Here is a 23999-nt window from a genome sequence, read left to right as displayed (position 1 = left end):
AATCATGACAAGTTTTTCCCCCTCCATTCAAGTTTTAGAATGTTAGAAACTCAAACATGGAAGAATCTGACACGGTTGAGTTTGATAGGATGTTTTATTATAAATACCGAAAAAACATATAACGAAAAGAAAAACATCCAACTGCATTTCCAGCTTTCACTATAATGCTGACCCATTATTTCTATGAATAACCTTTTTCTCAGAGATATATTTTCTGACTTTAAACAAATAAATAATCTTAGCACAAACATATTGATACAGTATTCAGTATTTAACACAAATGCAAAAACATGCCTGAGCTACTATTACAGTTGTAGGTCATTCAAGATACCACTTGCTATGATGCCTTTAGCATTAATTTTTTTGCCCTCAATGCTTAGTGCAATGCTAAAATAGTAGCAAAACAAGTATAACAAAGCACTTATTCAGAGACTAAAATTCTTTGTCAGTCCTATAATAGGATTTTGCATTTCAGACATTTGCTCCAGTGTTTTTTTCTTTTAAAATGTAGGATAAAATAAATATGAATGTGTGTCAATGTTCTGTTACCTCTGGAAACTAAATTCCAGCTGACCCTTAATATGTTGGTGTAGATTTCAGGCGTTTTCTCTTTCATTATGCTCCGAGTAAGTCTATAGCTAATCATTAAGAAAATGTTGGATAACCATCTGACTGAGATGGTGTAGGGTTTCCTGCCTGGGCAGGGGGTTGGACTAGAAGGCCTCCAAGGTCCCTTCCAACTCTGATGTTATGTTATGTTATGTTATGTTATGTTATGTTATGTTATGTTATGTTATGTTATGTTATGTTATGTTATGTTATGTTAATTTCTTGTGGAACAATTTTACTTATTTTTCAGTCTATGCAGGTGTCTGACAACCAGACAAGCCGGTTGCCTAAACCATATTAGAAATAAAAGAATTGACTGACAGCATTTTAAAAATACAAATTCATTATAGACAGATCCTTCCTATGATGATGGTGGAGTAGCTGCATGCTCTCAAATAGCTTGAGGATAGATGTACTCATCTTGAAAATCAGCCTTCACTTCTCCTAAGCATAGTTAGTATTTATCTTTAAAGTTAGACTCCTATATGATGAGGAAAGCAAAATACTGCCTAATTTATTGGCAAGTGCTGTACACTTCATTCCAAACACCAGATCTGACTCTGAAATTGAAATGATGGAGGTCAGAGCTATGGATGAGTATGGTTCTCCTCAACATGTGTAGGAAAATGGCTTAAGCCAGTCCTGCTAAACACTTGCAGACAAATCCTAAATTATGAAAATGATCAAGGTCCATCTAACCTGACCTTGGTCTGGTCAAGGATGTATGCTGTTTCCAAACTCTTTATACAAGAACAAGTGTATTTTCTTTTTCTCATATAAGTGAGGCTATGAAACATTATCAAGGACATTCACAGCCTGGTTTAATGGTATGTGCCACTCTCTTGGCAAGCTACATCCTTATTTGACTTTTCTATTGACCTACCTTTGTTCCATAGGCAGATCTCCTGAAACTTGAAGGCAGCAGTGATTAGTTCTTCTCTTATGTCATTTCAGCCAGTATATTTTAACAAATGTAGTACCATTATTTGATGATACAAAAACATTGACATTAATCAGTTAAACTAAAGAACAAAGATTAGTAAGCCACTGGCTGAAAACAAGTATCTTCATATAAATTGTCCAAGACAAATGATTATTCTGAGATAAGCTTAAAAGTAAAATAAATCAGGATATGTGCTATATTAAATATTTCAATATTCTTGAAAGAGAACATAATTATGAGAAGTATAGCTTTCCGCTTTTAAAAGGAGCAGATTGCAGGACAGCAGGAAAGAACAGTAATTTGGCATTTATTTCATTGTAATTTGAGCCAAGGAGATTGATGTTGCTAATGTCAGGATTATCTCATATTGAGAGGTGGGAGCATGTCAAGATACACAATTTAATTATAAACAATCAAATATTCAAAATATGAAAAGCTTTTGCTACCTCCAAATTGTATAGATATTATTTTACTCATTTAATAAATGTAAGTTTTTTATAGTATGGAATAATAAAATGCTGCTAATTCTTACTTGTGATGCTCTTGTATAGGAAATCTAAGGTAGAAGAGTTCAACTGTAAATGTTCAACACAATCCAATTGGATTACTGTAATGAGCTTTACATGGGACTGCCCTTGAAGAGTATCCAGAAACTTCCACTGGTACAGCATGCAGTACAATACTGTTATGTTTGCTCCCAGAAGAGTACATATTACTTCATAAATGCATTGGTTGCCAGTCTGTTCTGGGTCCAGTTCAAAGTGCTAGTTTTAACTGCCCCTTCATTGCAGAGTGCTGAATTCTGAGGGACCACCTCTTCCCAATTATGTCAGTCTGTCTCATTAGGCATATTGCAGGGACCTACATTTTTTGGATCCCAGGAAGTGGGCCTTCTCTACCATGGTGCTCTCCTTATGGAACTTTCTTCCCTTTCAACCTCAGGTTAGCTCCATCCCTTTTATTTTGCACAACCTCAAGAACTGTTTATGTCACCAGGCACTGGGGTCCCAGGCAGAGTTGGGATTCAGGCAGTTCACACCGGTTCATTAGAACAGATTAACTACTTGCTCAGTTCGGCGAATTAACTGAAGGCTCACCCTTCCTTCCCAGCCTCTCTCCACCAGGTGGTTCATCTCGCTGCCCAGCCACTTGCCTGAGCTTACTAGAGCCACTTTGTGCTGTGACATCACCCGAGGTGAGTGGGAGCAGGGAGGTTCACTCACTCCCTTTCTCTGCCCCTGTACTATTCAGACTTTGCTTTCCATTTTTGGTATCCGAGCCATGTGACTGACACCATGCGCCACCAGCAGCTTTACTGGAGCCACCCCAGGAACTTCAGGCAGGGCTTATTCTCCTGGTAAGTCTCCGACCCTGCCTGTCTTCCTCTTTTCAGCCTCTGCCAAGGCCAGTGATAATGCCATCTGGCGCACACTGGACTCTGCAACTGGGCCTGGCAGTTGGTCCGAGAAGCACCAACCTTGCATTCACCCCTCTCAGCTAGTGGCCGCCCCCTTCTCCCACTCCCTCTTCACTGCCGGGCAATCCCATGTGAAGAAGCCAGCCTTCTCTGCTTCTCTTGCTTCCACTCTCTGACCCTCCCCGACTCCCTCTTTTCGGCCTCTGCCAGGCCCAGTGCCAATGCCGTCTGGCACACACAGCCTCTGCAACGGGCCTGGAAGCAGCAGGGAACACAAGATCACTGGGCAGCTACTCATGGAGCTACAAGAGGAAGAGAGGCTGAGTGAGCTGAACCCGGACACTTCCCAGCTCCTCTTGTCCCAGAAGCACAAATTTCACACTTTCCCATCTCTGCTGGCGGCCACCCCCTTCTCCTGCTACCTCACTGCTGGGCAATCCCATGTGAAGAAACTAGCCCTCTCCACTTCTCTCACCTCCATGGGTTCAGGTGGATGGTTGGAGGCTGGAGTGGGGAAAAGCCTAAGTGCATAGAGAACAAGCGGCTTCCAGCCATTTTCCATGCCTGGCTGCAGTTCACACCACTGCATGTTGCAGTGGAAAGAAAGCCCCTACTGAGTTTTAGCCTGAACCCATGGAGGTGAGAGAAGCTTTTTGGCTAGCTGTCAGGGGGAAAATGGATGGGAGCCTGGGGCACATGGAGAACAAGAGGCTTGTTTCCAGCCACTTTCCTTGCCTGGCTGCAGCTTATGCTGCTGCATGTCGCCACTGAGTTTTAGCCAGTGGGCACTCTGAACTCTTTCCTGAAGAGACTTTGGGATCGGCATGTAGGGTGGGTGGGAAGGTGTTTTGCATTGCTATCCACTGCCCTCCTTGCAGTGAAATCCAAGCTGGAGTGAAGGCAAGAGAACTGCAGTTTTGCAGGTCCTGATGTCTCTTCTCCACTGGCGGGGACCTTCTGCTACCTCCCGCCACGTCCTGCATTTAACTTTGGAGCCATCCGAGTGAGGGCAACCAGCTACATCTAGGCTTGCATTCCCCGAGTGGTGAGCCCAGCCCCGGCCACCATGGCCACCTTGTGAGTCAGGCAGCAGATTTACAAAGAAAGGGCTGGGAACTTTAAGCCAGGTGTGCCCTGCAGCCCCCTCCTCACTCACCCCCACCAGCAGCTCTGGGCTGGGCAGTAGTTTGGCTTTCTCAGCTCGCCGCAACCTGCATCTCATAATTTCACTGACTTTCTGCAGCTGCTGGGCCTCGCTTGCCAAGGCTTCCAGTGGGTGGAGGTGGTCAGGGACTGTGAGGCTGCACCACCCGCATTGCCACAGTCAGGGTGAAATGTGGGAGTGCCTGGCCTCCCTGCCACCTGCTTGCCTTGAGAGGAGGTGCCAGGTTCTGGATTCATAGTAAAGAACTGCAGAGGGGTTGGATGTAAACATTAGACAATAGCAATAGACTTATATACTACTTCATAGTGCTTTTACAACACTCTCTAAGCAGTTTACAGAGTCAGCATATTGCCCCCAACAATCTGGGTCCCGATTTTACCCACCTAGAAAGGATGGGAGTCAACTTGGAGCCAGTGAGATTTGAACTGCTGAACTTCAGATAGCAGTCAGCTGAAGTAGCCTGCAGTACTGCCACCTTGGCTCTAGGGTAAGCAGGGAGAGCTTTGGTACTGGGTTGTTCCGAGCCATCTTTTGTGCACAGTGGCAGGTGGGGCGGCAAAGCACCTCCTAGGTTTTCTAGGCTTCAGCCCCAGCCTTTCTTAAGTTGCTTCTTGTTAAATGGGCAGCCATATAAATATGATGAATAAATATAGATATTGACTACACTCAATATATACTCAATATTGACTATACAATATTGTATTTTGTAAAGCACAAAAATTCATTTTAGTCTTTTTTATTACATAATCCATTAACAAAATAACTTAATATACACTGTCAAATCATACATATTAATAATAAAATAGACATATGGTCCTTTCATAAGCACTATTATGACCTATTGACTGGCTTTTGTTGTTAAAGTAGCTTCCGTTCTTTAAGCAGAATTTCTTCTTGTTTAGACATACTGTATAGCTTCTGGAGATAATTGTTGATTTTTGTTTATTGCTTTTGTCTGGAGTTGCAATATTTAAGTTTGGTTGGTTAATAATTGTTGCTTATGATCATATTAAAAGAACAAGACCATTGCTCCAAATAGCCAAGTCTGGCTGCTGAGGAATCTTCCTCTTCCCCTGTAGTTTCATATATCTTTTGAATGATTATTCAGGAGACCAAAGAGCTTACCTGGACAGGAAGACAAGCACCACAAACAAGGCATGCAGGGGAAAGTAATCATTATGTCCTCTAATGAGAAACCACATGTTCCCTGTGACTTCTATGCTCAGAAACAAAATAGTGTAGCTGTGCTTGTTAAGGGCCAGTTAAGTTCTTGATCTTCTAGCACACTTTATCAGCAGTACATTCTACCCAATTGTCTGTCCTTTAGATCAGCGGTCACCACCGGTGGTCCGCGAGAAAATTTTGGTTGTCCACAGAAAAATTATTTGCTTTTTTTATATTGCACTAAATCAGGGGTCCTCAAACTATGGCCCCTGGGACAGATACGTGCAATGAACGTTTGCGTTGCTGAAATGAGTCTCCTCCTTTGGGGTCTTTTTAAGTGGCTCTGAAGGGAGCAGAAATTCCATCTTGGGGTCTGCTTCAGCCTCCTGGTGCGGGGCTTTGGGCAATGGCTGGAGGGAAGTGCCGCTGGTGGTGAAGAGCCATAGGGCCAGTGGTGGGATTCAAATAATTTAACAACCGGTTCTCTACCCTAATGATTTCTTCCAACAACCAGTTCACCAAACTGCTCAGAAAGTTAACAAGCGGTTCTCCCGAAGTGGTGCGAACTGTCTGAATCCCACCACTGCGTAGGACCTTGTTCCAGTGGGACAGCATCATGGCCTGGAACTGGCTAACCATCTCAGCCCATTGAGCTCCAGGTGCTGGTACCTGGCTTTGCCCTCCTGCAGGTCTTCCCTCTGCTTGAAAAGCCTATGCATGTAGTCCTTAGTAAGGTGCTTCTACTGAGCCTCCTTGGTCAGATCCAATTTGAGCAGAGCTGTTTTGCCAACTCTTTCTCATGGTGGGTGCTTAGCTCCAACAACTGCTTCCTGTTGGGGCCCTAAGAAGCCTGGGCAGGGAGGGGAGGAGTGGCAGTGAGGGGAGGGGCGAGTAGTGAGTGACATCGAGTTGGCCACGCCACTCAGTCACATAACCACCTAGCCACACCCACCCAGCTGGTCATTAGGCAGATCATATTAGTGGTCCGCAGGATTTAAAATTATGAATTTAGTGGTCCCTGAGGTCTGAAAGGTTGATGACCCCTGCTTTAGATAGTAAAATCCATTCCTGAGTGTTATAGATATTAAGAAATGACATCAATTGTTTTTCTTATCTCTTTTCCAATACATTCTGAAGAAGAGATTATTTCACTTGAGAACTTCTAGCATTTGCGGGTACATTATACTGAAACATCAAAAAGAAATAAATCTATTTTGTGAATATCTAAGATGTACAAACAATATTCTTTCTAATAAAAAATATCCTTACAGATTAATTTCTCTTATCCTCCTATGGCAGGATTTATGATAATTCTTTTCCTCTTAATTATTAAATAGCCTTTTTTCAATTTATCTGCGTCATTTTATTTTTGAATTATCACACAATTAAGTTACATGGATATAATTCTACAGCAAATTACACTTGTATATACACAATAATGCATTTGCAAACTCCCTGTATTCTGCCTCTGGATCAAACATCCTTTGGGAAGATACTGGAAAAATAATCAAACAGATCTGTGAACATCTAGAAACAAATACAGTTATAACTAGTAGCCAGCACGGGTTTGTTAAAAACATATCCGGCTCAGGCTGTTACGAAGCCTGTTATTAGAACACAGTAGCCTGCAATTACTGCAGGTTCAAGCCCGGCCCAAGGTTGACTCAGCCTTCCATCCTTTATAAGGTAGGTAAAATGAGGACCCAGATTGTTGGGGGGACAATAAGTTGACTTTGTAAAAAATATACAAATAGAATGAGACTATTGCCTTATACACTGTAAGCCGCCCTGAGTCTTCGGAGAAGGGCGGGATATAAATGTAAACAAACAAAAAAATATATCATGCTAATCAATCTTATTTCATTCTTTGACAAAGTGACTAAATTAGTAGGCCAGCGAAATGCTGTGCACATAATATACTTAGATTTCAGCAACGCATTTGACAATGTAGACCACAACCTACTTCTGGATAAACTAGAAAAATGTGTAATAGACAGTATCACCACCAGATGTTGACCCTGAAGATGGCATATGTGTAGCCATATTTTATTGAAGACTATGTATGTTTTTTTATTAGCTTTTAGGTTTGTAAGTAAATAAATTTAATAATACTTCAAGCTCGCCACTTGCTAACTGTTGGAAGGAGGGTTGTAAAGATAAAGGGGAAATGTTATGTCTAGGTGGCATTCCTTTCCCGCAGAGTTGGAATTACACCAAGCCCTTGCCAATTTAATGTGTACCTAATAAATAGACTTTGAAAGAAGATGGATACCTTGGAATTTATTTTTTGGGATATGTTACTTGGAGGTTTGACACCAGATAGATTTGTAACTGGCTGACAAACTGCATTCAACGAGTAATCCTTAATGGCACTACATCGATATGGAGGGAAGTAGTGGGGTACCACAAGGTTCCATTTTAGGCCCAATACTCTTCTACATCTTCATAAGTGACTTAGATGAGGGAATAGAAGGGGAACTCATCAAATTTGCAGATGACACTAAGCTGGCAGGAATAGCCAAAACCCCAGAAGACAAGCTCAGAATCCAAAAAGATCTTGACAGACTTGAATAATGGAGCCTATCCAACAAAATGGAATTTAATCTGGAGAAAACCAAGGTTTTACACCTGGGCAGGAAAACCCAAAGGTACAAGTACAGATTAGGTAAAACCTGGCTCAAAAACAGTAACTGTGAGAGGGATCCTAGTGGATGATCTGTCAGCTTTGGAAGCCATACTAGACCGAAGGCTTCCACACGCTGCCACTTTCTTCGGTGTGGGAAAGTAGGAGAGGGGGGTGAGGGTACAAGGGGTTATTAGACATAACAACATTTTTCCCATCGGTCAAGGTCAGACTGGGCTCACATCTGGAGAAAGAGTGGCCGGAGTGATTCTTCGACATGGGACGGTTGAGGATTGGAGCATGTGACCAGTAGAGGGGTCATGAGGGTGGAGATTTCAGAGTTTATATTACTGAGGAAGGAACTCGAATCCCCAGTTTCGGTTTTCATCCAACTGTGCCAGTTTACCTATGCTAGTAAAAGAACTTTGAGAGATGTTGGCTTTGGAGTCTTTTCTGCAGGAGGGGTTTTCTGGAATGCTGACATGATCACTTAAATATGAGCCAGCAGTGTGTGGTAGCAGCCAAAAAGCTAATACAATCCTTGGTTGTTTAAACAGAAGCATAGAATCAAAATCACGTGAAGTATTAGTACCATTTTATAAAGCTTTAGTAAAACCACACCTGGAATACTGCCTGGAAAACACCTGGAGTTTTGTCACCATATTACAAAAAAGATGTTGAGACTTTGGAAAAAGTGCAAAGAAGAGCAACTAAGCAACTAAGGGCCAGGAGAAAAAAACATGGAGAATGTTTACAGGAATTGGGTATGGCCAGTCTAGAGAAAGAAAGGACTAGAGTTGACATGATAACAGTATTCCAGTATTTGAGGGGCTGCCACAAAGAAGAGCAAGTCAACTTATTTTCCAAACACCAGAGGGCAGGACAAGAAACAATTGATGGAAATTAATCTAGGAGAGAAGCAATCTGGAATAAGGAGAAACTTCCTAACAGTGAGGACAATTAACTAGTAGAACAATTTGCCTTCAGAAGCTGCAAGTGCTTCATCACTGGATGTCTTTAAGAAAAGACTGGCCAACCACTTATCTGAAATGGTATAACAGGGGGTTGGACTAGAAGACTTCCAAGGTCCCTTCCAGCTGTATTCTGATTGAACTTGAAAACAATTTCAGTGGGTTCCATTCAGTTGGCTTCAGTTTTGTTTACAACTTCAACGTAAATAAAAATAGCAAAACATTTCATTCTGAGTTATGAATAGCACTCTAAATATTGCTTATGCCAGCTTGCTTTAAAGTATAACTTTATTACATGAGACACTATTTAAAAATACACAACTAACAGTGCAGTTATTATAACATGTCCCTAGTACTTTAGCTAATAGTGGTAGTCTTAGGTAATTTCTTATTACTAACGATGAATTGGTGTGTTCAACAGCTGTAACTTATATCATTTGACATTTTTCTTTGCTATTATTATATACATAATTTTAAAAGTCTCACAATGGTGGGAAATGTACAAAGATCCTGAAAAAATGAATGATCCAAATATTGTTTTAGACAGCAGGAACAGGCAAACATATTTGGCAACACTTAATAGTTAAATAAACATTATATATATCAGTAATTTAGTTGCTGGACTTTATTTTCTGTATAAAAGACCTGTCCATGCTTCTAACAATTTCCTGCTGTGACTTTTACATCATATGCTACCTGCCAAGTGGCAAGGACTTTTCTGATGCTTATTCTGAAATCTTCCTACAGATACATGGAAGCTATCTGAGGAACAATTTAAACCATCTTTAAGATCTCCCTCCGTACAAAAATTTGAAAACATCATAGCATTTCTAGTTGTCCTCCCAGTTTACAATATGTGAACAATCAGTAGAATTAGCCAAGCTTAGAATTAGCCAGAAATCTTCTCTCTCTCTCTCTTTTCAAGATTTTCTGAAGTAATTTGCCATTGCCTCCTTTCTAGGGCTGAGAGTGAGCCCCAGGCCACCCAGTCTGGATCATGCCTAAAGCAGGACTAGAACTCATGGTCTGCCAGTAAACTTTAGTAACCAATAGATCTTAAAGCATACATTAGCTGTTCAGCCAGTGATCAGATGTGGGCAGATGTTCTACCCATTGGTTTGCTGGCTAGAAATACTTCCTTTTTGACTACATTATTTTTTAGACTTCACTCTTTAGTACTCTCAAACTGCTAAATATCCTTTATACTACTCCTCTCCATGAAATATTCTCCATTAATTTCAGCTTAGATTCATGCTAGTTTTAATAGTGATCCTACTCTTCATAAATGCAGAATAGGACTCATTTTATTATGACAAATGAAGTGCTGATCACAATTATAATCTAACATTGATATGCTTAAATTTAACTAACAATACAAAATTCAAAACCTGAAGCACGTTTGTATGTGTCTGTGTGTGTGCACATGTAAACGCTAGAAAGCTACTTCTCTCCCTTGAAATTAAACTTAGCTTCCCCACCCCACCCCACCCACACCAATAAGACAATGGTTAATTGCAGGTACCCGAGTCCAAGATGATACAGACAATGCTCTGCAGGAGATCTGCACAGAATTGTAACTTTGATCTTGCTCCTAGGCTGAGACCTTATGTTAATAGTAAAATGATGCAGGTAGTGTTGAGGTAGCATGAGGAGCTACAGGGCAGCCTTTCCCAGCCTCTCCAGATATAGCGGGACTTAACTTCCAGAAGTCCTAGCCACTGAGGCCTCAAAAATTATGATTATAGAAAAAATCCTTTAAGAATGGATGCTTGTGTTTTGGACAGTTTACTGCATCAGGCAGCCTGTGCTTGGAAGAAATTCATGGAGATAACTAGCTACTGCTTTTGTTAGATAAGTCATGGTTCCATAAGCACCACTTGGAGCACTGTCATAGAAAAAGTAGCAGATACCTGTGCCTGCATCTTGTTCCAAGAAGCCATCAGCTGTTCCGAGGGATTTCTGGAGGAAAAAAGTAAAGAGAAAGAGGTATATAAACACAAAACAATCCTCAGTTAAAGAATGGTCAAATAACCTAAAGCATTATTTTTCAGAATAGGAGTTCATCAACTTTAATTTCCAAAAGGGGCTGCTCCTCAATCCTGAATGAGCTGCTGAGACCTGTATGCATGTAGATTTATTGTATGATGGTCAGTCATACTTTCCCTCCAATTCTACAATATGTTGTCAATTGGGAGTGGTGTCAATAAAAGTCAATATGAGTTTGCTCAAGTGCTGGAAGCCACTGCAAGGCAAAAGGTGAGTCATGCACTTTAAAATAGCAAGAGAGAATACAGCAGCAGGGAATTACTCAGCAAACACTAAGGAAATAAAGAGTCCTCTTAACTCCAGGCAAATTATATTAGCCCAGCTGTACCCACAGGCTGTGTCAATTGCAGGCAGGCGAAAATAAAGAGAAGGCTTACAGTTTCTCCATTGCCACTAGCAGCAGTAGTCCTAAATCTCTTGGAGTCTTTCTGCATTTCAGTCATTAAAATATATCCTTTCCACCCATTCCGTGTGATTCAGCCACTAGTGTATACACTCTCCCAAGTGACCAGATCTCTTGAAAGCATTAACAAGGAATAAATAACAAAGGGGCTTTATACCTTTATGCATCCAAGAAGAATCTTTGGGGTTTTTTAAATAAGTTTTTAATTAAGGGTTTTTTAAAGTGGGGGAGGGTAAGGACGGGTGGGGGAGAAACCCGTCGGGGAGGGTGCCAAGTCCAACGTGTGTTCGCGGCTTTAAGGCGTTAAGGTCCAAGGGTGATGGGGGAGGGTTCCGTTCCAGTTCACCAGGGCTGTCCTATTGACACGGTAAGTGGGAGAGGCAGATATGGTGGAAGGGGGGGGCATATCACGTTTTGGGGGTACGCCCTCGCTATTTAAGAGCGATCGCGTGCTCCGGCCCCTCGGATTTTTCCCGTTCCCCGAGTGGCCAGAGTACTCAGGACTTGGGCCTCGGCTGATGTTATGCAATGCAAGGTCCGTGGTGAACAAAGCCCCCTGATTTTAGATCTAATTCAGGAGGGGACCACGGACGTTATGGGCATTACAGAGACCTGGTTAGGCACGGAAGGGGGGGTCTCCCTAGTGGAGATGTGCCCACCAGGTTTCCGAGCATTCCATCAGCCAAGGGCCCAAGGTAGGGGTGGGGGGGGTGGTCATTATCAAGGAAAGCCTGAAACCGAGGGAGACCACTGTGCCTCAGATAGCTGGTTGTGAATCCCTCTATGTGAAGTGGGGTCGTAGGACTCAGGTGGGCTTGTTGATCACGTACCTGGCTCCTTGCTGTGTGACAACAGCCCTGCCCGAGCTGTTGGAGTTGCTGGCTGGGTTGGCAGTTGAAACCCCTAGACTGTTGGTCATGGGGGATTTCAATTTGCCATCAGCTGGCGTGGCATCCTCGACGGCCCGGGAGTTCATGGCTTCCATGACGGCCATGGACCTGACTCAATTAGTGGACGGCCCTACCCACATCGGGGGAGGCACTCTAGACCTGATTTTTGTCTCTGGCCAGTGGTTGAATGATCTGATTTGAAATGATTTAGTTGTCAAGCCTCTGTCATGGTCAGATCATTCTCTTCTTCGTCTGGACTTTCGGACCGCTACTCAACACCGCAGGGAGACGGAACCAATGCGTTGGTTCCGTCCCAGGCGCCTGATGGACCCGGAGAGGTTCCTGACGGAGCTTGGGCCGTTTCCTGAGAATCTGGTCCGCGGCACGGCTGAAGAACTAGTCGCGGCCTGGGAACAGGCCGCGGTTGGGGCTTTGGACCATGTCGTGCCTTTGCGGCCTCTGACCTGGCGTAGGTCTCAACCAGCTCCTTGGTTCTCCGAGGAGCTGAGGGAGATGAAACACTGGAGAAGATGCCTAGAGAGTGCTTGGAGATCCAGCCATTCAGAAGCTGACCGGACACTAGTTAGGTCATATAGTAGGACCTACCTAGTGGCATTGAGGGAAGCGAAGCGTTTCTACGTTTCCTCCCTTATTGCGTCGGCAGATAACTGCCCGGCCGCCCTGTTTCGGGTGACCCGCTCTCTCCTTCAACAGGAGGTGCGGGAGGACCCATTACAAGGACCCATTACAAGGAGTTTAACGGTTATCTATACGATAAAATCATTCAGCTTCGGGATGGGTTGGATCAAAATTGGGTAGATCCAGGCAAGAGGTCGGATACTCATCTTGTTGAGACTGTTTGGGATAGTTTTTTATTGCCCCTCCTGGTTGGTACTGGCCACGCAGGAGGTGACACGAGGCTGGCTCCGGGGGATTATAAATGCTTCTTTGTTGGAGGGTTTTTTTCCTGCTGCCTTGAAAGAGGCGGTGGTGAGACCCCTCCAACAAAGAAGCCTTCCCTGGACCCAGCTGTTTTAGGAAATTATCGTCCGGTCTCCAACCTTCGCTTTATGGCGAAGGTTGTAGAGTGTGGTGGCACGTTAATTACCCCAATACCTGGATGAAACTGTCTATCTAGACCCGTTCCAGTCCGGCTTTCGACCCGGATACAGTACGGAGACGGCTTTGGTCGCGTTGGTTGATAATCTCTGGAGGGCCAGGGACAGGGGTTATTCCTCTGCCCTGGTCCTATTAGACCTCTCAGCGGCTTTCGATACCATCGACCATGGTATCCTGCTGCACTGGCTGGGGAGTTTGGGAGTGGGTGGCACCGTCTATCGGTGGTTCTCCTCCTATCTCTCTGACCGGTCGCAGACGGTGTTGGCAGGGGGGCAGAGATCGACCCCGAGGTGCCTCACGTGTGGGGTGCCGCAGGGGTCGATTCTCTCGCCTCTCCTGTTCAACATCTATATGAAGCTGCTGGATGAGATCATCAGTGGTTTTGAGGTGAGGTACCAACTGTACGCTGATGATACGCAGCTGTACTTTTCCACCCCAGGCCACCCCAACGAAGCTATCGAAGTACTGTCCCGGTGTCTAGAAGCCGTACGGGTCTGGATGGGGAAAAACAGGCTCAAGCTTAATCCCTCCAAGACGGAGTGGCTTTGGATGCCGGCACCCCGGTACAGTCAGCTGCAGCCGCGGCTGACTGTTGGGGGCGAGTCATTGGCCCCGATGGAAAAGGTGTGCAACTTGGGTGTTCTCCTGGATGGGCGATTGTCTTTTGAAGATCACTTGACGACTGTCTCCAGGAGAGCTTTTTATCAGGTCCGCCTGATTCGCCAGTTGCGCCCCTTCCTTGACCGGGATGCCCTATGCACGGTCACTCATGCTCTTGTTACCTCTTGCTTGGATTACTGCAATGCTCTCTACATGGGGCTCCCCTTGAAGAGCACCCGGAGGCTCCAGTTAGTCCAGAATGCAGCTGCGCGGGTGATAGAGAGAGCGGTTCAGAGCTCCCATGTAACACCCATCCTGCGCAGATTGCACTGGCTGTCTGTTGTCTTCTGGGTGCGCTTCAAGGTATTGGTTACCACCTTTAAAGCGCTCCATGGCTTAGGACTGGGATACTTACGGGACCGTCTACTGCCATCTTGTACCTCCCATCGACCTGTGCGTTCTCACAGAGAGGGACTCCTTAGGGTGCCGTCAGCCAAGCAATGTTGACTGGCGGCCCCCAGGGGAAGGGCCTTCTCTGTGGGGGCTCCTACCCTGTGGAACGAACTTCCCCCTGGACTTCGACAACTACCAGACCTTCGGACCTTTTGCCGTGAACATAAGACTTATCTATTCAGTCTCGCAGGACTGGCTTGAATTTTAATTTTTTAGTTGATTTTATGGGTTTTAATTTTTATTAATTTTTAGGGTTTGATTGTATTTTAAAATTGGGCCAAATTTAATAAGTTTTTTAATGTCTGTTTTTAGTATTGTATGTGTTTGCATTGTATTTTATCTTGGCTGTAAACCGCCCTGAGTCCTTCGGGAGAAGGGCGGTATACAAATTAAAATATTATTATTATACCTGCACTACCCAAGATAGCTGGCTTTCTTCCTTAACTATATTTATCCCACTGGTCAGCACTAGGCAGTTACAAGGTTTTTGACTGAAATGGCCACCCCTGCTTTGCCTTTTTTTGCAACGAGTTATGAGTTTGCATGGTGGAGTGCCAATTCCACTGCCCGGTATTTAAGGCAGTGATTTTTAATTTTAATTTTTAAATTAAATTGATAATCTAATGCGGAGCAGAGACCACCAAGTGGTGAAGATGATCGCCTCCCACTTGGAAGGTTGAGAGTTCAATCTTAGGCAGCTGCCAATATTTCTCTTTCAGGGCATAAAGAGAAAGTATCTGCGGCACACTCCACACAGGCATCAGAAAGGGCATCTGGCCACTAAATGCTCAAGCTCCATTCAGTCGCCTGACTCTATCCCAGATTAAAGGATTACAAGGTCATAAAAAGAAAATTAGTATAGAGCAGATGGAATAACAGAGAATAGAATATGATTGATAAGAAATTCATGTATTATTCGATTATTTTATTATAATAAAAGTCAGTGAAACTCAGGCTGAATAATAAATCTGGAATAAAGGAATAAATCTGCATACAGAGGTTTTGTTATTCTTTTTCAGAAATCACATCCATAGAAGGAAAAAAGTCATGAAATTAAGCCACAATCCATAAATTATTACAGAAAGAGAATTCAAACAGGGTTTACAGCAGAGGTGGGTTGCTACCGGTTCTGACCGGTTCGGGAGAACCGTTAGCAGAAATTTGACATTGTTCCTTGAACCAGGAGTGACCTCTGGCTGGCTATGCTCCTGAACCAGTTCCTGGTTCCCGCTCGCTCACCCCACCCACCTGATGCTCGCTCGCTCGCTTGCCTTGCCTGCCTGCCTGGCCCAGCCAGTACTTGCAGAATCTAGCCACGTACTTCTGCTTACCGCTGCTGGCAAAGGTAAGACCAAAGGGCATGGGCCGGCAGGTGGCCCGGGGAGAGAGGGAGAGCTGGTGGAGGGGTGATACCAGCAGCTGCAGCAGGTGGTGGACCAATGTGCATGGGGAGGGAAGGGAGCATGCAGGAGATTGCAGCACTGGCGCTCTTCCCGTGCATTTTCCCCAGCCGACCTGGCCTGCGAGGGAAGCATGCGGGAGATCCTAGCTGCAGTTTACTCATGAGCAACATTGCCCAGAAGAGGCAGGGAGAAAGGCCAATCATGCTCACGAGTAAACTGAGGCTCCTAAGGAGGGTCGAGACTCCCCGCCCACAGCATCTTCACCTGAGGGCATCGCTGGCAGCCACTTCCTGCGCTTCCCATCCCATGCGCTGCCCATTGGTGCTTGACCTCCTCCATGCCTGGAGGCAGGAGGTGGTGGTTTCTTTCGCTGCCTGCAAGCAGCAGAGCGAGTAAGTCAGCAATCTGCTGGCTGCCTCTCTAATGTGCAGTTTACTTGTGAGCAAGTTTACACGTGAGCATGGGGCTCATGAGTAATCTGCAGATTACAGGAAACCAATAGATTGATGGCTTATTTGCTTGCCTGGCAGAGCACAGACTGGCAGCCGTTGTATGCAGGGAAAAAACTTGCAAAGTAAAGAAAAACTTCTCCTGAGTGCAAGAAGTTAATTGCCTTGCACACACGAGAAGTTTTTCTTTTCTTTGCAAGATTTTTTCCTGCCCACAATGGCTGAGAGACGACCTGGATGTGCCACTCTGCTAAAATGCGCATCTTAACTGCGTTATTTTAACTCTGTAGCACCATTCTTCCCAGCTACTGCTTTCTCTGCTCAGCAGGAAGAGGGGTTTTTTTTAGGTTAGTCCCCTTCTTCTTGGGAGAGAGAAGAGCGGGGACGGGGAGAGAAAAAAAACGTGGCTTGGGATGATGTGGGGTGGGAGTGGGGGTCATCTTAGTCCCAGCAGGTTGCTGCTTCCTTGGGTCCCCTCAACCTTTCAATCCCAGAAAGCAGCTAAGCAGCTCATTTTTATTTGGTTTTCCCTCCCACCCTGAAAGGAGTTTCAAAAGGAAGCAAGGGGGGGAGGGGGGGAAGAAGGATTCGGGAGTGGGAAGAATGAGAACGAGATCAAGGGTGTGTGTGTGTGTGTGTGTGTGTTTGCGTGTGTGTGTGTGTGTGTGTGAGAGAGAGAGAGAGAGAGAGAGAAAGAAGAAAGAAAGAAAGAGGAAGGAAGGGGGGAGAGAGAGAGAGGGAGGGAGGGAGGAAGTGTTTGTGTGTGTGTGTGAGATAGAGAGAGAGAAAGAAGAAAGAAAGAAAGAAAGACACAAAGAAAGGGAAAGAAAAAAGAAAGAAAGAGGAAGGGGGGGAGAGAGAAAACACTGAGCTATTATTTTTAATTGTTCCATTATTTATCATGTGTTAATATTTCACACTGTCCCTATACCTAGAGTGATTTTACTGCCTTTCTTTTGCCCAGGGCTACCACATATTTTTCAGGGATTTACATGCATTCAATGTCTATAGTCCAGAGCATAAATATGTGTGTGTTTATTTTGTATATCAGGTTGCATAAGTCCATCTTAATATGCTATTCCTGATATGTGATGTTTTGTATACATACAGAGAAAGCAGCACTCTTGTGATCTTTGATTTTTAGGCTTGCTGTCAAACATCAGCCTTAATACTAATTACCTGTTTTGAACAATATGCAGGTTGTATTACATGAATGGCTATTTTATATGTGAAATTATGACCGAAACATTTCTGCACCTATATTGGTTCACACTGTCAGGAAATTTCTCCTTAGTTTTAGGTTGCTTGTCTCTTTGTTCAGTTTCCATCCATTGCTTCTTATTTTGCTTTCTGGTGCTTTGGAAATACATTCCCCTCCATCTTTCTGGCAGCCCCTTAAAAGTCTGTTGCCTATCACACTCTTGGGCAAAGCATGTGAGCCATTTCCTCCTTTCAGTGGTCCTTGAAAGGACATCTATAGTATGTAGATTATAAAGTTGAAAAAAGGTGAACAACATTTTTAGAGAACTATAGATATGTTGAGGCTGGGTGTGACAAGGAATGGCTGGGAGGGGAGGCACCAGGTGCACCCTTGACATGAGTGACATTGAGTTGGCCATGCCCACCCAGTCACATGGCCACCAAGCCACACCCACTGTCACATGACAATCAAGCCATGCCCACAAAATAAGCCACGCCCACAGAACCGGTAATAAAAAATTTTAGAACCCACCCCTGGTTTACAGATGACAAAAGCAAATTTATTTTGGGAAAGTTTAAACAGAAATTATTACAATGATCTGTTTAAGAGGGGGATGTATTTTTTCAATAATCAATGGTGAATGGACTGTAAATATGGTCACAGAACCAGAATATAAGAATAATTTAACTGAATAAAAGCTAAATGCAAAATTAAATCCAACTTTTTTCTGAATATGAGAAATGGGGAATCTGTGATACTGGGAGCATAAACAGCCCCCCCCTTAATTCTGCAGCCAAAAAAAGCTTATTCAAGATTGAACTTGCCAACAGTTGATGGCAATTTCCTGTCATTTTGAAGTAGGAAACTCCAAAATAAACAAACAAATAAATGGAATTCTAAAATAAGCCAGTCACAAATAAACTAGTCACAGAAGTCAGGGAGGCTTGCTCTATTATCTCTAAAGAATCCAGAAAAAAAATTAAAAATCCCAATCAAACATGCATATCTGATTTGCCTATGATATTTTGTACCATCACCTGTTCTACTTAGGTGATTCCCACAAAACCCATTATATATTATAGTTAAGCAAGAGCAAAGGAACTGTTAAAGCTATAGGGATTTTTGATGTAATGCAGAGGCCAAATGTTGCTCTAAAGAAAGGGCTGATATGAAAGATTACCACAATCAGGTCCTTTCTAAAATATTCAACCTAATAAGGACATTTGGCAATTGTTCTTTTAAATTAAATGCCTTGCTTGAGGGAATGCAATCAAGAAAAGTAGCTGCCAATAAGTCACCTCTCTGTAGATTGCCCTCAAGATTAGGCAAGCAAATGGGTATTAACAGTGAACAAATAGGGTATATAAAAATGGGAACTCTCCTGTGGACCTCCTACCCAAAAATCCTCCCAAATTCTACAGCCCACACATTTAGAAGTCTCTTTAGGTAAGAAGAAATCCTCCGTTACACCTACCTGTTCCTGAAGGAAGAGGTCATTTGCTATGTGCACAATTCGATCCACATGAATTATACCCCCAATGCTGTTCACATCTATTTCTGACAATAGGGTCAGTACAAGGATGGCCTCCACTAATAACTGTCTATATTCAGGCTGCGGTACATGGTTCAGCACTGATTCCACATGGACAGCAAACTTAATTTCACAAGCAGTCATCTATAAGAAAATACGATATTGGTAGGAAAAAGGGAGAAAGAGAATAAGACTGACAAGAATGACATCACTGAAACTTCTAAAATAATGTTTGAATGATGTCAGTGATATTAGAATTGCACTTGAATACCTTAGATTCCAGGAAGCAGACAAGCGATAGATCATCTCCATCCCATATACCCATGATGGTGAACCTATGGCACGTGTGCCACAGGTGGCACGCGTAGCCATATCAGTGGACACGCCGGCTCAGTTCCAGCGTGTATGCAAACGCCAGCCAACTGATTTTCGGACCTTCTGGGCCCACCAGAAGTAGGGAAAGAGGCTGTTTCCTGCCTCCGGAGGGCCTGGGGGGATGGGGAAGGCCCGTTTTTCTTTCTCACCTGGCTCCAGATCCTCTCTATGCATCTAGGGAGGACAAAAACAGCTTTCCCCAGGCCCTCTGGAGGCCCAAAATGGCCCATTTCCCAACTTCCGGTTGGACAGAAAGTGACTTTTTTGCTGTCCCCAGCCTCCAGAGACTCCTAGAGCAGCTCTGGAAGCTGGGAACAGCAAAAAACATCACTTCCTGTCCAACCAGAAGTTGGGAAATGGGCCGTTTCGGGCCTACGGAGGGCCTCCGAGGGGGATGGGGAAGGCTGTTTTCACCCTCCCCAGATGCATAGAAAGGACCTGGAGCCAGGTGAGAAAGAAAAACGGGCCTATCGGGCCACCATGTGCCAGGAGTGGGGGGGAGGGGGGTTGCATGTGTATGCACAGGGCGGGGTAGGGTGCATAGAATTATGGGTGTGGGCACACACGTGCGCGAATCTTCCCCCCACCCCTTCCATCCTGGCACGCGATGGCAAAAAGGTTAGCCATCACTGCCATATACCCTAAGCAAATATTCCATGATAGCAGAAGCCTAAGGATATACAGTATATGGTGCTTTTTATGTTGAATAGGATACATGTGAACAGAAAGAGATACAAACCCTATCTTTCTTGACAGGAAACCTGGGAAATTTTGGCATACATAGAGCACAGATTTATATACAGCTGCAACTTTCACTTACTTTAGGAGGTGTGAGTGCTATGTATAAGTTTCCTGTAGTCTCAGGATAATTGAGAACTGGATTTAATTTAGAATGAGTTCTATAAAAACTTATCCAAGTGACTCTATTGCAACATCTCTTATACAAAAAGATACCAGGGTAAGGGCTATGATAAATCAGTAAAATTTATTTTGGAGCATTTCTGTAAAAAATCAAAAATACTTAAAAAGAGGACTAAAATTAGTTTGTGACTTATATTTATATAGTGAGGAGAAAGGAAAAACAACCTCAAAATCAAATAAATTGAGAGTTTGTCAGAATACTGTCAGAATAGTGACAGCTAACACCTCATCATTGGAAGCAAACCCAAGCAATTTAATTTGTGTCAGAAAAATGATGAAATGTCACATGGAATCATTTAGGCTTATTAGATTTGATTCCTATTGTATAACAAAATTGAATTCTGCCAAATTCTGTTAAGTTGATTCCAGAATTTTCAAATCTTCCCTAATTTATCATCACACAATTATATTACCAAGAAGGAAAGATGCCAAAGCACATCACTTAGTTCTTTTTCTGCAAGTGTACAAATAAACTAGCACCCTGGTAGATAATGGTTGGAAATTACTTTTGCCACTTGATGGATTCCTGCTCCATCTAAAGCATGATTGGTTGGGGAAGAAAAGAAGAAGTATGGAGTGTATCTTGTGTACTCTGTTTGGGAAACAGGCAACAGACATCTGTAGGTGAGGAAAGGTAGACAGATATAACCCTAGCAAGGAGCTGCTCACTCCTTTTTTTTAAAAAAAAGTTAAAATGGAGTTACAGAAGAAAAAATATAGAAATCATTTAAAATTGTAAATAGTGACATTGCACTTGGACATTTCTTCAGCAGAGTCCTGTCTACTGCTTACAAGGCAGAAGTGGTATGCAGATATAATATTATCTAGAAATTCTTGGCACTTCAAAAATATTTTTAAAAGAAGTGGACCAGATTTCTTTCTTTCTTTCTTTCTTTCTTTCTTTCTTTCTTTCTTTCTTTCTTTCTTTCTTTCTTTCTTTCTTTCTTTCTTTCTTTCTTTCTTCTCCTCCTCCTCCTCCTCCTCCTCCTTCGCTAGCATTGTGAGAAATCTGAGAGTTTTTTCACTCGTATGAATTGGTCTTTTCCAGGTATAAGTTAATTTTGGTTTCAAATCATAGACCATATTAAGTTCATTTTGGAAATAAATATAATATTTAAAGATACAAGATAGTAAACTATATTCCTAACATACAGAATTCGTATTTTATGAAAAACTTTGGCTCTGTTAAGCCTAGGCAAAGTGGATAATCTATATATATAAAAGCAAAAATCACTCACGCCATAATCACGAAATCTCCAGAACCATAAAGCCTACAAATTTGAAATTTGCCATGTATGTTCCTTTTGGCTTCTAGGTGCTCACTAAGAAAGGATTTTTCTAAATGACCATCAGAGCACTAGTATTTCCTATATTATTATTAACACGTTTTTATGCTAAGGAGTTCTACTCCCCCTTCCCACCTCAAAAGAAATCTGTTCCAAATGCAAAACACAATCAGATGAGAGGAGTTTCACTTTCAGTTTTACTTTCACAGCAGGAAGCAGTTTTAATACAGAATGCTTGAGCTTAGCCACAGCCAGGCTCCTTCCTGTCTCCTTGCTCAAATACTGTTTTACTTTCCAAACACCCCTCAACTTTCTCACACACTGACAGGATGCTAGCCAGATGAATACTGATGGATGCTGCAGGCTGGAACATTCTACTCTTCCTCCCCCTCTGTTCCAACTGCCAGTTGCATTATATTAACACACTCTGATCCTACGAAGTTACACATTCTACATTAAGTTTCAGGCTGTAAATGTCAATTTATCAAGCCCAAGCACATAGTTTTATAGCGAAGCACGGGCGTCCAGCTAGTTTAATATAAATGGAAGGATACTTATTTTCCTGACACTAAGGAAGTGACTCATGATAACAGACTGTTGTATATTTTTTAAAAAGCCTTTATCTTCTAAAAATGGTTAAAGGAAGCAATGTTTTGAGATAAGCTTAAGCATTGTTAATTCTGAATTGATTCTAAATGAATACTACTGGATCTTCTTTTTTTCTTTAATTAATTTTTTCATTACATATAGTGTATTTTAATCCTCACACTATACATAGGTTCTTCCTAACTGCTATATTTTCCCCTTACCCTTGGTGTTATAATGGTTTGTATTTTACTAGTGTGAAAACTGTTTCTATGGCTCTAGATAACAACCAATTTTCCATTTTTCTTGCTAAAAACTGGACAAATAAATTTCATTGCTAAAATTAGCATTTGCCATGAAGCCATAATTAAGAACCCTTGGCAAGAACTGAGCTGCTCAAAGCAGCCAGCTAGCAATGGATTCTTCTCCCTGTCTTTTTTTTTTCTTCTCCTCAGGAAGTAGCAGGCAAAAGAAAGAAACCTATTTTTTTTCAAGAGCAGAAAACACAGCAGTAGTAAAAATAGGAAATGCCAAAATATTATGGGTGAAATACACTACAAGCTTTTTATATCTTACTAAATAAAATAAAATGTTAATACATTTTAGTTTTATGACACAACTTTAAGAAAAAGAAATTTGGTTCATAACTATGTGTAACAATTGCTGCAACTGCCTCCATTCAAAACCCAAGAAAGAAAACCCCCAATTCCACTGAGATAGAGAAGAGGTACTTTTACTGAGTTTGAAATGATAGCAGCAAAAGCAAGGCAAGAACTGATTCAAAACACACAAAAGTTACAGACTGAAAGTTTCCCCAAATCCCTCTCCCCAGGGTCCAGTGCTGAGAGTCTAATCAATGTCCAGTATGATGTTGTGTAAAGCTCATCTTCAGATATTTCATTCATCTGCAAACCTCCCTTTCAGTTCACATGGGACTTCACCTCACCAGCTTACTTCCCCAACCCAAATGTCATGCCCCCACCTCCCTGTTACTATGGCAGCTGATAGCAAGCATGCAATGAAGTTGAACCCCATCCTGGAGATCCGGCTGATAGCAACTTGTAGGAATAAATCTATTTAAATTATTATGCCTAGGGTTGGATTCTAAGTTTTAATTTATTTATTCACAACTTACTAGTTTCTCATCAAGGTCTATCTGAATACAGTAATTCAAAAAAGAGATGTGGTTCTTTAGGTATATTGAGTGCTAATCTTAAAAAATTACCATGCTAACATTTCAAGAGACGGTTGTTAGCATTCAATGTGCTTGGAACCAATTATTTTTTCACTTGCCCTCCTAATCCAAAATAGGTAAATAATGGACTGAGCAGGATTCAGAGATACACACTTTTCAATATTAGCAAACCACTGATATTACAAGCACCAATACTACACTGTTTCCCCCAAAACAAGATATCCCCTGATAATAAGCCCAATCGGGCTTTTGAGCGCATGTCAATAAGGCCAAGTGCTTATTTCAGGGTTCAAAAAATATAAGACAGGGTCTTATTTTTGGGAAAACATAGTATTTGATATTATCTCATTTTACCTCATGCTATACTAGGCTTCCTTATACCACATTGTCTCTGATAAAATGAAACATTCTCTTACCTCCCTTGTGGTTGAAGATGGAAGGACATACCCATCAATAGACAGTCCGTGACACTAGAAAAACAACACTGCTTTACTATAAAAACAATAAAACAAGCTAATATGTAAATTAATTACAGGAATTTGTTAAGATGAAGGTTGGTTTAAGTTCTTTCTAGTATTAGTTAATGTCACCAATACATTTAACCAGTGGTGGGATTCAGCCAGTTCGCACCACTTCTGGAGAACCGGTTG

The 23999-nt window shown here is 42.6% G+C and overlaps 1 protein-coding gene across 2 annotated transcripts in view; it reads right to left on the bottom strand.

Moving 5' to 3' along the window:
• PHKA2 (phosphorylase kinase regulatory subunit alpha 2) overlaps positions 1 to 23999 on the bottom strand; it is a 361986-nt gene that overhangs the window by 113499 nt on the left and 224488 nt on the right. The window contains exons 25-27 of one of the 2 annotated variants that reach the window (XM_058186861.1): positions 23766 to 23819; positions 18931 to 19131; positions 10803 to 10851 (exon numbers count right to left, since the gene is read on the bottom strand). In XM_058186861.1, coding sequence (XP_058042844.1) covers positions 10803 to 10851; positions 18931 to 19131; positions 23766 to 23819 — 304 coding nt within the window. Of the gene's footprint in view, positions 1 to 9162; positions 10852 to 18930; positions 19132 to 23765; positions 23820 to 23999 lie in introns of those variants that run through there. The other variant, XM_058186862.1, reaches the window with a different exon arrangement.

The sequence above is a fragment of the Ahaetulla prasina genome, chromosome 5 (genome assembly GCF_028640845.1).
Source record: "Ahaetulla prasina isolate Xishuangbanna chromosome 5, ASM2864084v1, whole genome shotgun sequence".
Taxonomy (NCBI): domain Eukaryota; kingdom Metazoa; phylum Chordata; class Lepidosauria; order Squamata; family Colubridae; genus Ahaetulla; species Ahaetulla prasina.
The sequence above is the reverse complement of the archived record's forward strand: the minus strand, read 5'-3'. Positions and strand labels throughout refer to the sequence as shown.